Consider the following 16,095-nt stretch of genomic DNA (forward strand, 5'->3'; position numbering starts at 1 on the left):
ATAATCATGAAATAAATCATGTGAACCATGCAACATTAAATGTTATTTCTGATCTATATTAATAAGTAAATCTGATTATATTGAAATGAGTTTTATTTAGGGCATAAAACCCAACAGTTTAAAGATCATTAATTTGATTTTTGAATTATATCCAAACTTACCTCCCCAGAAATTCAATTTGCATATTGATAGTTAGTTACTAGTCGTTGCCTAAATTCTTTTATGGTAATACTGTTGCAAATTATTTTACCAGGATCTTAAATCTACTCACAAGTATGTTGATTAACACCCTAAATATGAACTTCTAAAACGATTATAAATTAAACACATATAAAGCATGAGAAACCTTACATTGGGTGCAGCGGAATAATATGACTCCTTCCACTCAGATCTCTAACCCTTGTATCCTTTCTGTCGCAGAGTATTATCAAGATTTGAGCCTGAATGTCCTTCTTGTTGAATGTCTTTCTTCACGATCTTCCTCACTATGATTGAGGTACTACTTGCTGTGTGTGGGCACTACTCTATCACTAAGAGGTTCGAAATATTCAAGGAAGAAGAAGGAGAGGAAGGTGGCGGCTAGGTATAGAGAGGAGGCTCAGGTTTTTTTTCTGAAGGAAACAAGATGTGAAAGTCTATTTTTCCTGAAGCCATCACTATCTATTTATAGCATGCCACATAGAGTTAGGTTTGAATTATTTGGCATTAAAATAATGAAAATATCAGGTGATAAAACCTACAAAGGTGGCCGACTATGGCTTAGTGGATTTGGGCCTCGCTTTTGCAATTTTGCTGTTTTATCATTTCTGCATCTCATTTTCTCAAAAATACCAATTTTCAATTTCAACCATTTAAATGCATATTCTAACTATTTGGTAACTATAAATAATTATTAAATAATATTGTCATTTATCATATTTATTAATTGGACCATACAAAGTATCTTCATTAACAAATATGCCCTAAAAACTCTTCCTTTACAATTTCGCCCTTACTTAGTGAAAAATTCACAAATAGACATAGTCTAATTTGAGAATTATAATTGATTAATCAAAACCAATTAAATGAGTCTTACAAGTAGTATTGTCTCAACTAGTGGGGGACCATGGGTCTATATATCCGAGCTTCCAATAAACAGATCAAGAATTTATAACCCAAATTCACTGACTTATTAATTCTTCGTTGAATCCACGCATAGAACTTAGAATTGCACTCTCAGTATATAGAATGCTCTATATGTTCCACCATATAGACACGTCATTAGTTATCCATTGTTATAATCCTAATTTGATCAATGATCCTCTACATAGATGATCTACACTGTAAAGGGATTAGATTACCGTGACACCCTACAATGTATTTTATCCTTAAAACACTTAACCCCGTATAAATGATATTTCAGCTAAGTGAAATGATTACTCCACCATTTATTTTTCGTTTGGTCAAGCTCGAAGGAAATCATCCTTTACTTTCTATTCGCCAGATAGAAGCTATAGATTCCATATTTATGTTAGCGCTCCCACTCAATTGCACTATTGTGTTCCCAAAATGTACGTATCACCCTGACCCAAAAGTAGGCTTAACTAACAAATCAAAGAACACGAATAACACTCTTAAGATTGAACCTAATCATATCAGGATTAAAATCATTTGATCTAGGATCAACTAAGCGATATTGACTTGAATAGATATTACGGTAAGTTTAATAAATCTATGTCAAAGTTCAATATCGGTCCCTTCCGATGCATACTCCATGCACCCAACCCAAGCTTTACTTTAACCAATGCTCTGGAAAGAACATAGCATTTTAACAAATGCAAGTAAACTCTGTTGTAGATTATCATATCAGTAAAACCCCGGGTTCTGATAAATCTAAGAATCTTTATTCACATAGTCATGTTTACTTTCCACTGTGTTGACAACACAATAAACAGGATCAAGTATGTGAAAAGGGTTTTGGATGAATTTATAAATCAAATAGACAAGCAATTGATAAGATGAACCAAAACATACAAATGAATGAAAAATACTTCTGTTTCTTTATTGATATTGAATAAAATGGATTACATTGAAATAGAGTTTTATTTAGGGCATAAAACCCAACAAATACAATTTCAGAATGATGCAATGGTTGTATACTTAATGTAAATTATTACTAGATTCATGGATGACCTAATCGAAATCTTAAGATAAGCTAGAACTGTTAACCATGGTTTGCATGTTTGTTAGCTATTCTAAGTGATTAGGGGTAGACCATCCCATAGCCATTAGATAAGAAAGTGTTTGTTTAAACAAATACTACTTTTCTAAGAAAATGACTAAGTCTGAAAATAAAGTAGCAAATAAAGGAGATAATTTTATTTCTTGATTCCAAAAGTGTTCTATCATCTTATTTGACATATGATGATCCCACTGCCTCTGTTGTCTTGACACAACCGAAGAGGTCAATACCATTTAGTTTTCTTAGACATAATTCACAGTACCTTGTCGTAGTGGGAGGGTTTCTAGGAATCCGCCTTATTGTGACTTGGAAGACACTAGTGATTAAAATCCATTGTGAGTTTAAACAAGTAATGGATTGTCAAGATAAGAAACTAAGAAGAAAAGCCAATAGAACTATGGTTTATTCCATTCACATGGAATAACCTAAAGTTTTCTATTACAAGGACATAAAAGGAAATTTTCGTTTATAAGTCTATTCAATGGACTCAACAAAACTTCCTGTTCCTAGTATTATAGGTTTGAGTTTATCTAAACCTATGGCTTGTGGTATACCTGGTAATTACTTACTCTAATGCAAGCAACTTACTTTAGTAAGATGCTGAAGCATTTTCTTTCTAATGGCAATCTATAGAAGCTTCACAACTTCTTAGGCATAGATTTTATTTATCTAAGGAAAAGTCTCAACTATTTTAGAAAAGATAAAGCCATTTCTTATATCAACAGTGAGAGGTCTCAGATATGCTTTAGTATGCCTTAGACCAGACACCTGCTGTTGAGTGGGAGTAATGAGTAGGTATCAAATTAATCCAGGAGAAGAACATTGGAAGACAATCAAGTAAATCCTAAGATTAAGAAGAGGAACTATATGTTTGTCTATAAGGGTGTGTTTAAAACTCTTAGACTACACCACATCAGATTTCGAAATTTGCCTTTGTGCTAGAAAATCTTTCTGATAAGATGGTGGTTACTCTGGGGGTGGAATAGTGATTTTGGAGAAGTGTAAAAACCTATCTGAAGTCTCTAGGTCTACCAGGAAGGGACTGAATGTTAAAGTTACAGGAAAGGTACTTATTCAGTCTAAGGAAAGTTCTATACATTTTTGGCATCATTCCAAATTGCCTTAACTACTAGTGTTAATTTCTTGATTAACCCAAAAGTAGTTGCCAAAGATACAGAATCCAGTATCCCAAGAGAGTAGACATACAGAGAGGAATTTCACATTATCAATGATTTTGTGATTAAGGAAGAGTAATGGTGGAGAAAAGGTTGTGTTTAATTCAACCTTTCAGATCCAATTATGAGGAGTTTACTACTACTACTACACTTGATTTGTATATCAAGGTGTTAAGATTATTTGAAACGCACTTTTGTTTTATATTAGTGCAAGTGGGAGTTTGTTGGGTTTTATGCCCTAAATAAAACTCATTTCAATATAATCAGATTTACTTATTAATATAGATCAGAAATAACATTTAATGTTGCATGGTTCACATGATTTATTTCATGATTATATGTACATAATGTATAAATTCATCTGAAACCCTTTTCACATCCTTGATCCTGTTTATTGTGCTGTCAACACATTGGAAAGTAAACATGACTATGTGAATAAAGTTTCCTAGATTTATCAGACATAGGGTTTTACTGATATGATAATCTACAATAGTGTTTACTTGCATTTGGAGAAGTGCTATGTTCTTTCCAGAGCATTGGTTAAAGTAAAGCTCAGGTTGGATGCATGGAGTATGCATCGGAAGGGACCGATATTGAACTTTGACTTAGATTTACTAAACTTACTGTAATATCTATTCAAGTCAATATTGCCTAGTTGATCCTAGATCAAATGTTCTTAATCCTGTTATGATTAGGCTCAATCTTGAAAGGCTATTCGTGTTCTTTGATTTGTTAGTTAAGCCTACTTTTAGGTCAGGGTGATACGTACATTTTGGGAACACGGTAGTGCAATTGAGTGGGAGCGCAATCATAAACATGGAATCTATAGCTTCTATCTGGCGAATAGTAAGCAAAGGATGATCTCCTTCGAGCTTGACCAAACGAACATAAATGGTGGAGTACTCATTTCACATAAGCTGAAATATCATTTATACGGGGTCAATTGTTTTAAGGATAAAATACATAGTAGGGTGTTACGGTAATCTAATCCCTTTACAGTGTAAATCATTCATATAGTGGATCATTGATCACTTTAGGATTATAACAATGGATAACTGATGATGCGTCTATATGGTGGAACATATAGAGCATTCTATTATACTGAGAGTGCAATTCTAAGTTCCATGCGTGGATTCAACGAAGAATTAATAAGTTAGTGAATTTTAGTGCTAAATTCTTGATCTACTTATTGGAAGCTCAATTATATAGACCCATGGTCCCCGCACGAGTTGAGATAATATTGCTTGTAAGACTCATATAATTGGTTTCGATTAATCAATTATAATTCTCAAATTAGACTATGTCTATTTGTGAAATTTTCACTAAGTAAGGGCGAAATTGTAAAGAAAGAGTTTTAGGGGCATATTTGTTAATTATGATACTTTGTATGGTTCAATCAATAAATATGATAAATGACAATATTATTTAATAATTATTTATAGTTATTAAATAGTTAGAATTGACATTTAAATGGTTGAATTTGAAAATTGGCGTTTTTGAGAAAATCAGATGCAGAATTGAGAAAACTGCAAAATCCAAGTAAGGCCCATTACTCTACATGGCCGGCCACTTGGTTTGAATTTTTAAACTGATATTTTCATTATTTTAATGCCAAATAATTAAAACCTAACCCTAGTGGAATGCTATAAATAGATAGTGAAGGCTTCAGGAAAATTACACTTAAATTTTCTATTTTTCCTTCAGAGAAAAACCTGAGCCTTCTCTCTCCCTATCTTTGGCCGAACCCACTCTCTCTTTCTTCTTCCTTAAATTTCGAAATTCTTAGTGTATGAGTAGTGCCCACACACAACAAGTGATACCTCAATCATAGTGAGGAAGATCGTGAAGAAAGACATTCAGCAAAAGGAGTTTCAGCATCAAAGATTCAGAGAAAGAGATCCAGGTTTAGATATTGATAATGCTCTGCTATAGAAAGGAATCAAGGGCTAGATATCTGAACGGAAGGAGTCATTATATTCCGCTGCACCCAATGTAAGGTTTCTTAAACTTTATACGTGTTTATTTCATCGTTTTAGAAAGTTCATATTTAGGATGTTTTTAAACAACATACTTGTGAGTAGATCTAAGATCCTGGTAAAATAAATTCCAACACAATCATAGTATGTAAAACTATGGAAAATCAGCATCAAAGAAGGAGAGAAGGAGATCCAGATTCAGATCTTGATTATGCTCTTCTACAGAAAGGAATCAAGGGCTAGAGATCTGAATGGAAGGAGTCATAATATTCCGCTACACCCAATGTAAGGTTTTCTTAAACTCTTATGTGTTTATTTCATTATTTTAGAATTCATATTAGGATGTTAATAAAACATACTTGGTAGTAAATCTAGATCCTGGTAAAATATTTCCAACATTCCTGAGGTCCAAAGTCCAAAAGTGGTTTGCTACAGGAAAAGAAAAAGCTGACAAGTGGACGAGACCCTTAGCACCAGAAATGGAGGAGGACTTGGCATTCCATTTTGAAAAATCTCAATATTTGAACGTTGACTCATGTGGACCTTACACGTTGCAAGTTCACCCTGAAGGAACAGTTCAGACCGGTGGCGTAGTGGACTTGCAGGAACAGACTTGCACTTGCGGCTTGTTCCAGTGCATGAAGTTTCCTTGTCCTCATGCATGTGCTGCATCTCAGGAGTGAAGTATTAGCATGTACGCACTATGCTCGCCATATAACACAACAAGATATTGGAGGAGGACATATGAAGGTACAATTATGCCAGTTGGTGACGAGGATGATTGGGAATTGCTTGATGACATAAAGAACATGACAGTTGGAGTGCCTGTTGAGAAGCAACTAGTAGGGTGACCTAAGAAGCAAAAGGTTGGAAGAATCAAGAACAACCGAACTGCTTGTAATGGTGAAAGGATTATCAAATCACGAAATTGTAGCAAGTGCGGTGCGAAGGGGCACAACATAAGCACTTGCACCTATCGAGGTTAAAAATGAATGTTGACTATAATATTTATTATGTGTTGTACTATTCCCATTATGTATTCCATGAACTGCTTATACTGTTATGTGTTAAACATGGACTTTTAGTTTTTTTGAATCTATTATTGTAATTATTCGTTCAGTTTGCATGGAATGAAGTGCTTAACTAACTAAAAAAACCAAAATTTTACAAATTTTTGAACCTATTAAAACAAACATAAGTGGACTCGGGTTATAAGTAGATTGTTCAAATAGAAAAGCGTAAAAGTAAAGATTGTTCAACAAATATAATAAATAAAACATCTAAAGTTCATAACAAGTTCTGGTAGAATAAATCTACTCCCCATCTCTGGTGGAAGAGCGGCATATGGTCATCATCTACTCCATCGAATGGTCGATCCAATAACTTATGCTCATATGCTCTATGACGTACATTTTGCAATAGTAGTTAAACGCAAAATTTAATAAACAAATATTTTTTTTAATTTAATTCGTAAACATATTCTCAATTTTTTTGTATTTAAATTACCTCGATTTTGTCTAAGGTACAACTTTTTTGTCCATGATATCCCAGTCGAATTTTTTAACCTGGGTTTCGAAGGCTGTCATTTGAGGGACCATCACCATGTAATGGGTGTCACATACACCACACTGGTCCACCAATTTGGACAATATAAGGAACCAAGCATCCATCAACGTCTTCAGTTCGTCTTCCGTTAGAGTTCCAATACTCGAATCGAAGACGAATAGCTTCCACAACTCAAGATTCGCCTCCATAGCGATCCAATGTTTCTGTCGGTCCAAGAAGATGGCCATGTATATGCACTCCATATCCTTCCAAGACGACATGAATTGGTTTGGATCCCCACGAACGAGTTCCAAGAGGGACTCATCCCAGACAAAGCCAGCATGGTCAGTATTGGTCTTCCAAGCGTCCCACCGACCCTTCAACGATGAAGCAAACCAAGATGTCATGACAGTACACTTACGTGGGTACAACTCTGGGAAGAAGTGTTGCCGCCTCCTCATCATATGGAAAGCCACATCCAAATGCTGCACAACACATACAAATAAGTCAGCACAACCACATTAGAACACTAAAAAAAAACAAATAACAACGGTAAATAACAGTAAATAACAAATCATAATACTTAGTTAATAAACTTACATCATCAAAAAGCCATTCTTTGTTCGTCAGTAGCTTCTGGAACCAAGTCACGGCATGTACACCGGTGAAGACGTCCCTCGAATACTTCCAATTTCAAAAACTATGTAGTAACTTCTCATCAACGGGTCGAAGTGGGTCAACATTCACATTGGCTATCAATGGCTTCATCTTCTTCTTCATTTCGGTATACTCGTCAAACCACCTTGGCCTTTTCTTCGGTCTCTTCTCCACCGGTGTTGGAACGGCCTCTAAAACCTGTACCTTTGAATCTTCCGTATCTCCAATGGACGTGATCGACATGTTCTGCGGTGTATGGAGTACATCTTCCACATCATTAGGTCTGTAGTCATTGGGAAGAATGAACTCATCTCTTGGAGAGACGGGGTCTGGTTGTGGCTCTGCCTCTACATTGGGCCTTCTCGGATCTCCCATGAGTGCCAATAGGGTCTTCAAGTAACTCAATATCTCTGTCTGCCCTTTCAGAATATCAGTCTGCCCTTGCTTCAAAGCAAGCTGTTCCTTCTCAACACGCTCCAATCTTGCCAATATGGCAGAAGATATTGGTTCCTGAGGCTGTGAAGTACTGGGAATAGATGCTGACTCAGGCATAGATGCAGAATGAGGCATTGATGCAGGCGGTGGAACAGAACGGGCCCATGATTGTGGAAAGTGTGGTGGTGTATCAGCTCTGAAGATTCCAGCTTCCTCCGCTTGTTCTTCTAGCGTCTGTGCAAGCTTCGAAGCCTGGCTGTGCAAACTATCCTAAGTAGGCTCTCCATCACTGCCAATAACCAATTCTTCCATATCTACAAATAGAGGCGCCTCACCTCTAGTGACGTTGCTCAAAAACTTAGCCTCATGAGCTTGCGGACATAAAACGGAGTACACTGTCAACTGCAAATAAGAACAAAAAGATTATTAGACTTGGATTAAATTGAAATAAATAAATAAACCTGAACAAATAAAATGAATTAAAAAACTTACGTTTCTTGCAAACAATCTAATGACTTCCTCTTTACCGAGTGGCACCTTCTTACTCTCCCAGTTCACCATTCTAGGAAAGTTGTGCGATTTTCTGATCGCAAATTTCTTAGCAAGCTCCAAGATGGACTCATATGCCCAATATTGCAATGCTACAGCATATCCATAGGCAGAGTACTTTGACTCCTTCTGAGTCATTCCCTTTTCAATCTTCTTATCCATATGCTTCTTCTTTTCTACGAAGTCCTTACTCCAAGTATCTTTCAACAAGTTGAAAGAAATTTTCTACCACGGGTACTGGTAGAAAAAAGGAAGGTCGTCAGCCATTCTCATGATAAATGGCGGAACTAGGGTCTTCTCCTCTTTCCCAGTCAAAACACCCATCACAAACAGAACCAAACCCAACTTGTAAACATCATCCTTCTCAGTGCAACTCTCAAAGACACTGTGCAGTCGACCAATGCTGATGGATCGATCCCCATTAAAGTATTCTACTATCAAACGGTCTGACTTTGCCTTCTCTTCAACCTCAGCCTCAGTAGGTCCACGTAACATGTTAAGCCCAGTCACTAGGGCAAACTCAGCTCGAGCGAATCGGCATATCTTCTTTGCAATGTAAAAATGCACCTCATCATCCTTATCTGATTTGATCTTATGCATAAAGAGCTGATGGATAAGTGCACTCGAAAATGCTAATGACTCTCTCTCAAAAAAATGTTTGAAAGGAGATTCCTACTGTTGGGTTTTATGCCCTAAATAAAACTCATTTCAATATAATCAGATTTACTTATTAATATAGATCAGAAATAACATTTAATGTTGCATGGTTCACATGATTTATTTCATGATTATATGAACATAATGTATAAATTCATCTGAAACCCTTTTCACATACTTGATCCTGTTTATTGTGCTGTCAACACATTGGAAAGTAAACATGACTATGTGAATAAAGTTTCCTAGATTTATCAGACATAGGGTTTTACTGATATGATAATCTACAACAGAGTTTACTTGTATTTGGAGAAGTGCTATGTTCTTTCCAGAGCATTGGTTAAAGTAAAGCTCAGGTTGGATGCATGGAGTATGCATCGGAAGGGACCGATATTGAACTTTGACTTAGATTTATTAAACTTACCGTAATATCTATTCAAGTCAATATCGCCTAGTTGATCCTAGATCAAATGATCTTAATCCTGATATGATTAGGCTCAATCTCGAGAGGCTATTCGTGTTCTTTGATTTGTTAGTTAAGCCTACTTTTAGGTCAGGGTGATACGTACATTTTGGGAACACGGTAGTGCAATTGAGTGGGAGTGCTATCATAAACATGGAATCTATAGCTTCTATCTGGCGAATAGTAAGCAAAGGATGATCTCCTTCGAGCTTGACCAAACGAACATAAATGGTGGAGTACTCATTTCACATAAGCTGAAATATCATTTATACGGGGTCAAGTGTTTTAAGGAATAAATACATTGTAGGGTGTTACGGTAATCTAGTCCCTTTACAGTGTAGATCATTCATATAGAGGATCATTGATCAAATTAGGATTATAACAATGGATAACTAATGATGTGTCTATATGGTGGAACATATAGAGCATTCTATATACTGAGAGTGCAATTCTAAGTTCTATGCGTGGATTCAACGAAGAATTAATAAGTTAGTGAATTTTAGTGCTAAATTCTTGATCTACTTATTGGAAGCTCGGTTATATAGACCCATGGTCCCCGCACTAGTTGAGATAATATTGCTTGTAAGACTCATGTAATTGGTTTTGATTAATCAATAATAATTCTCAAATTAGACTATGTCTATTTGTGAATTTTTTCACTAAGTAAGGGCGAAATTGTAAAGAAAGAGTTTTATGGGCACATTTGTTAATTATGATACTTTGTATGGTTCAATTAATAAATATGATAAATGACAATATTATTTAATAATTATTTATAGTTATTAAATAGTTAGAATTGGCATTTAAATGGTTGAATTAGAAAATTGGCGTTTTTGAGAAAATCAGATGCAGAAAAGATAAAACTGCAAAATTGCAAAAAGTGAGGCCCAAATCCACTATGTAGGGCCGGCCACTTTTGTAGGGTTTTTTCCTCTGATATTTTCATTATTTTAATGCCAAATAATTCAAACCTAACCCTAGTGGAATGCTATAAATAGATAGTGAAGGCTTCAGGAAATTTACACTTTTCTTCTGACACTTCTGATTCAGAAAAAAAACTGAGCCTCTCTCTCCCTATCTTTGGCCGAACCCACTCTCTCTCTCTCTTCTTCATTGAAATTTCGAAATCCTTAGTGTATGAGTAGTGCCCACACACAGCAAGTGATACCTCAACCATAGTGAGGAAGATCGTGAAGAAAGACTTTCAACAAAGGAGTTTCAGCATCAAAGATTCAGAGAAAGAGATCCAGGTTCAGATATTGATAATGCTCTGCTACAGAAAGGAATCAAGGGCTAGATATCTGAACGGAAGGAGTCATTATATTCCGCTGCACCCAACGTAAGGTTTCCTAAACTTTATATGTGTTTAATTTATCGTTTTAGAAAGTTCTTATTTAGGATGTTAATAAACAAACTTGTGAGTAGATCTAAGATCCTGGTAAAATAATTTCCAACACCTACTTCACCCTTTCCAACAACTGCATCTCCACAAACTTAGCTTTCACTTTGGGATAATACCAACTACCACCCCGCCAAGTCACACGACCAGTGTAATGTTCTGACAAAGAAAGTAAAAGGCGTGGAACTTTGGAAGACTGCGAAAAAACACCAGAAAAAATAGCTGTAAAAAAAATAGCTGGAAGTAAAAATTTGGGTTTCTATATTTTTTTTATTAATTATTACAAGTATGAATGGATTATTTATTTGAAAGTCAATTCTAAAACTCCATAATATTCAATAAACTTTTATGTTTTAACATAAATAATAAAACTGTAAATTCCAACCCCATAAAATAAAACATTAGCTATTCAACAAATTTATTTTGACCTAGTAACAACTTACTAACTAATCAAAATATTAAGTATAATAACTAATTAAATAAATTATCAAAGTTATGTCTCAACCCACCAATATATATTTTCAATTAAACAAAAAAAAAATATTAATTAAAAATCTAATATTAATTTAAAATCTAATATAACAAAAAAATTAACAATACACAATACAATCCAGCAATAAAAAATAAAAAATTAAAAAAATTATATCGGGCCATATGTCGGGCCAAAACTAATTACAATTATGCAAGGCCATCGGGCCTAAAATGGGCCCGATATATATTATTGTACCAAAGCCAATCGGGCCCTATATCGGGCCCCATCGGGCCTAAAATGGGCCGGATACATTCAACTTCTACATGACCATCGGGCCATATATCGGGGGCACCATCGGGTGCAAAATCGGGCCCGATATTCAAATTGCTCTTGTTTATCGGGCCATATATCGGCCACCATCGTGCCAAAAATCGTGCCCGATGCATTAAAATTGCATATAGGACATCGTGCTATGTATCGGGCCCGTCGGACCTGCAAGCCATTTTGGTGCATCAGACTCACTAAATGACCATCGGACCGACTATTGGGCCCACATCGGACCTTCTTCTTCCTTGATGGAACAGACCCCAATCACACCCTAAATCACAGACCCTAAATCTATCAAGAAAAAGCATTTTAAAACTAAATCAACAATTAAAAAAATTAAAAATACCATAAAATCTAATCTTGGCTGACATTGCGAGTTCGGCCATGAGTTTGCCTTTGATCTCCGGTGGTGTTCGGCCGGTTTTCGTGGTTCGGCGTGCGTGGTGGATCGGCGTGTGTGGTTCGGTCGAGATGGGTGTAGATGGATGGGCGTGGGTGGTGATCGCCGTGCGTGGGTGGTTCGACGAGGAAGAGAGGGATCGGCGTGGAAGAGAGGGATCGCGTGGGTGGTTTGACGAGGAAGAGATTTGGGTGGGTGGGTGGTGATTCGACCGGTACGGTATGGGTTTTGGGATGGAAAATTTGAGAGAGAAAAGAGGAAGAGAGAAGGACAGTTGGAGAAAATGGGAGGGATATTTTGGGGGTTTAGGAAAAAGCTGACCTATTTGGCCAATTTTAGTATACTTATGTTTAATATTTTAATTTGGGTATATAAGATGCATAAAAAATTATTTTTTTTAAAATTATTTCGAATACTAAAATAAATAGAAATATATGAATCCCTTCTAAATGTCTGCATTATAAAATTTTCCAAGAGGAGTGCTCTATTAACGCATATAAGAGAAAAAAGAAAAGAGGAAGAAGAAGGAAACCCTAATCTTTAGTCCTGCTTGTCCCAGCCCAGCCTCTCTCTCTCGTACGAGTCTCTTCAGACGCTGCGTCAAAGCCGCATTTCTCCCTCTCTCTTGGCGATTATTTTCTCAGACGACGGTGAGACATCAGCCCTATTTTTTGGTTCTCTCGTACTCATTCCAAGTATTTTCTGTTGATGCATCTTAGATTCCTCATGTGGGGCTTTTCTTTGTAGTTGGTTGCTTTGATTTGTATATATGTGAATGTCATAAACTTATGTAGTAGATTTCTTGATTCATTGAGATTTCATATTCGGAAGAACAAGATAAAACCAAGATAGATGCTTTACTTATGGTTTAAGTATTTCATACTTACTAATTAGAAAAACCCTCTTCCAGAAAGGGAGAGATGGTTCTGCCAGAAGATGAAATTACAAGGCTTTTCAGGGTTAGAAAAACGGTGATGCAAATGCTTAAGGATCGTAATTATTTAGTTGGAGATTTTGAGATTAACATGACCAGAGAACAATTCAGAAACAAGTATGGTGAGAGCATGAAAAGGGAAGACCTTACCATCAGTAAAGCTAAGAGGAACGATAGTTCTGATCAGGTAGTTTTGCTTATTTTCTTATGGTTTTTTAAATATTCATTGGTTGACTCTGCGTTTAAGTGTTGCTATATAGCAGACTGTTACAATTAGCATGGCCTGAATCTTATGATACTAAATCAATCTGTGTTCTTATGTACCAGATTTATGTGTTTTTCCCAGAGGAACCTAAGGTGGGTGTCAAGACAATGAAGAGTTACACCAACCGGATGAAGTCAGAAAATGTTGTCAGAGCAATGCTAGTTGTTCAGCAGAATTTGACCCCTTTTGCTCGCACTTGTATAAGCGAGATATCTTCCAAGTTCCACTTGGAGGTTTTTCAGGTCAATGTTGTTATTATATGAAGTTTGTGATCTCAATTTTAGTAACCTGCCTAAATTTCTTTTATTTTAAGCTCTTTTTTTGTTTCTTTCTAATAGAATGAATTGTACTATAGTTCTTAGACTAGGGTTGGGAGATCATATCGTGTAATACATACACTAGGCTGTTTATATAGGTAGTGTAGTTTGACTAACCTCGTCAATAAGTTTTATTTAACTAGGTTATTTTTTTGCCCTTTGAAATAATTTTATTTTAGATGCACTTAAGTATCAAATTGTTTTGCAAGTTGGATCTATATTTTGCTCTAAAGGTTTGATAGAACGCCTATGATATTTGATATGGAACTATTTGTGTTCTCTATCTAACATGACTCTACCTTGGTTTTTTTAACCCGTTCATGCAGGAAGCTGAATTGTTAATCAATATCAAAGAACATGTTCTTGTTCCTGAGCATCAGGTCCTCACAAACGAGGAAAAGAAGACATTATTGGAGCGGTATACTGTGAAAGAAACCCAGGTTTGTACATTGTATTATTTTTTAAGTATATCCCAGACATTAATTTTGTCTGCTAGCTAGATATATGGTGCTGACATACGGTTGATCACTATCCTACGTTTTTCAAGATGTGTTGCTGAATATAAAAACTTAAGAAATGTTGTCTCTACTAGTTGCATTTTGTGTAGTTGCTCTTGTCACGATAGTTTTGGTTACATATCTCGTCATCATGCATTTATTAGTTAGAAGGTTTCATTGGATATCCTTATCTTGTTTTCCCCTTGCTCACTGTTTTTCATGGGTTGTTTGTTCAGCTTCCCCGTATTCAAGTGACTGATCCAGTGGCTAGATATTATGGACTGAAGCGTGGTCAAGTTGTGAAGATAATCCGTCCGAGTGAGACAGCAGGGCGATATATCACCTATCGATACGTAGTGTAGTATTCAGTGCAATGTCATATCCAAAGGGTAGAAAAACTATGTGATAGAAAAACTGAAAGGGTTATTGGCATTTTTCCCATTATATATTAGAATGTATATCTTTTTTTTTTTTTTTTTTAATTTTACTATAAGTAATTTGCGTTATAAATTCTAAGTTTTACGTCAGGTAGTAGATAAGTACGTAAGTTATATTTTTGACAATAAAAATACCTTTCGTTACTAGTGTAGAACTGGAAATTTACTATGGGTTGATGCATTTAGATTTTGAGGTATATTTAGATCTGAGCATTTTGAGTGGAACTTTGTTTGTTGGGTAGATCTAAATTAGATTGATTCTATATGTATTTGTAGACGAATAGGTTCGAATTAAAGGAGTAGGGACAGGATGTTAATTTTTGTGCAAGGTTTTTGTGTGGCTTTGCTTATATACGTTTGATTGATGTTGTATTTGTAAGGATGTTAATTTTTGTGCAAGGTTTTTGTGTGGCGTTACTTATATACGTTTGATTGATGTTGTATTTGTAAGGTTCTTTTTGTCGGTTCTGGGAAATTTGAGTAGAGCTTTGTTTGTTGGATTAGTTAGATCAACCTTCTCTTATTGAGAATGTTTTTGAGTTTAAGTGGGTGAATGGTTTCGGGTGAGGAAATTTTTTAAGATTTTTGGCTGAGAAATTTTTTTGGGTTGGGGATGCCTTTGTTAAGAAAACAATGGAGAACACGATGATGAGGGAGATGAATAGATTTAGTTTTTTATTAATATTATTATTATTTTGTGTATTTAGATTTATAATTAGGTTTAATTTTAATTTTTAATTTTAAAATGATTTTTAAATATTTTAATGAATTTTAAATAGTAAAAATAATAATTAAATGACATGGATCAATGTGAGGATGACATGTGAATACTTATATGTAACTTAATGGAGAAGTACCTACGGAAGTTTTAGAATTCTAATAGAAGTATTTTTACGGTTAAAATTTTGAGATAAATTTAGCTATTTATGTCTTACCACTTATTTACAAGCTATACAAGAAATGGTTACATGTTTAACGCTATCTTTATGGCTATTTATTTCTTTTTGTAATCACTGTGGCGTTCCTTGGTAACATAATGGTATTTAATAGGGAAATTTTACTATTTGACCCTAATAAAATATCTCATATCAAAATTTATACCAATTTGTATAAAACAATTCCACTATTACTCATTTCTACCCAAAATACCCCTCAAATTTAATTTTCCTATTCTCTGTCTCTTTCCCTCTCTCTCTGTCGTTCCCTCTTCGACTTCGACGCTGCCCCACGACGACGACCCAACGACCCAACAACGCAGTCCACGACCACGACCCCACTCCGACCATCCACCCACGACCCCAACCCAACCCTCTTTTTCTCTTTCTCTCTCTCTCTCTCTCTCTCTCTCTCTCTCTCTCTCTCTCTCTCGGTC

General features: G+C 35.5%; 1 protein-coding gene across 1 annotated transcript; it reads left to right on the plus strand.

Annotated features, from left to right (window-relative positions):
* Nucleotides 1-12,677: 12,677 nt before the first annotated feature.
* On the plus strand, nucleotides 12,678-14,875 carry LOC115719771 (DNA-directed RNA polymerases II and IV subunit 5A). Its single transcript, XM_030648959.2, has 5 exons — nucleotides 12,678-12,923; nucleotides 13,184-13,394; nucleotides 13,535-13,714; nucleotides 14,116-14,229; nucleotides 14,523-14,875. Exons 2-5 carry the CDS (start codon nucleotides 13,194-13,196, stop codon nucleotides 14,646-14,648), a joined length of 621 nt encoding a protein of 206 aa, XP_030504819.2. The 5' UTR covers nucleotides 12,678-12,923; nucleotides 13,184-13,193; the 3' UTR covers nucleotides 14,649-14,875.
* Nucleotides 14,876-16,095: the final 1,220 nt, after the last annotated feature.

The sequence above is a fragment of the Cannabis sativa genome, chromosome 2 (assembly GCF_029168945.1).
Source record: "Cannabis sativa cultivar Pink pepper isolate KNU-18-1 chromosome 2, ASM2916894v1, whole genome shotgun sequence".
In the NCBI taxonomy this organism is placed as follows: Eukaryota; Viridiplantae; Streptophyta; class Magnoliopsida; order Rosales; family Cannabaceae; genus Cannabis; species Cannabis sativa.

What these genes read in the sequence shown, in the direction of transcription:
- LOC115719771 (XM_030648959.2), top strand. Translation starts at nt 13,194, where the DNA reads ATGGTTCTGCCAGAAGATGAAATTACAAGGCTTTTCAGGGTTAGAAAA. An exon ending in TCCACTTGGAGGTTTTTCAG is followed by an intron (nt 13,715 to 14,115) that starts GTCAATGTTGTT and finishes CCGTTCATGCAG; the next exon opens with GAAGCTGAATTGTTAATCAA. An exon ending in ATACTGTGAAAGAAACCCAG is followed by an intron (nt 14,230 to 14,522) that starts GTTTGTACATTG and finishes TTGTTTGTTCAG; the next exon opens with CTTCCCCGTATTCAAGTGAC.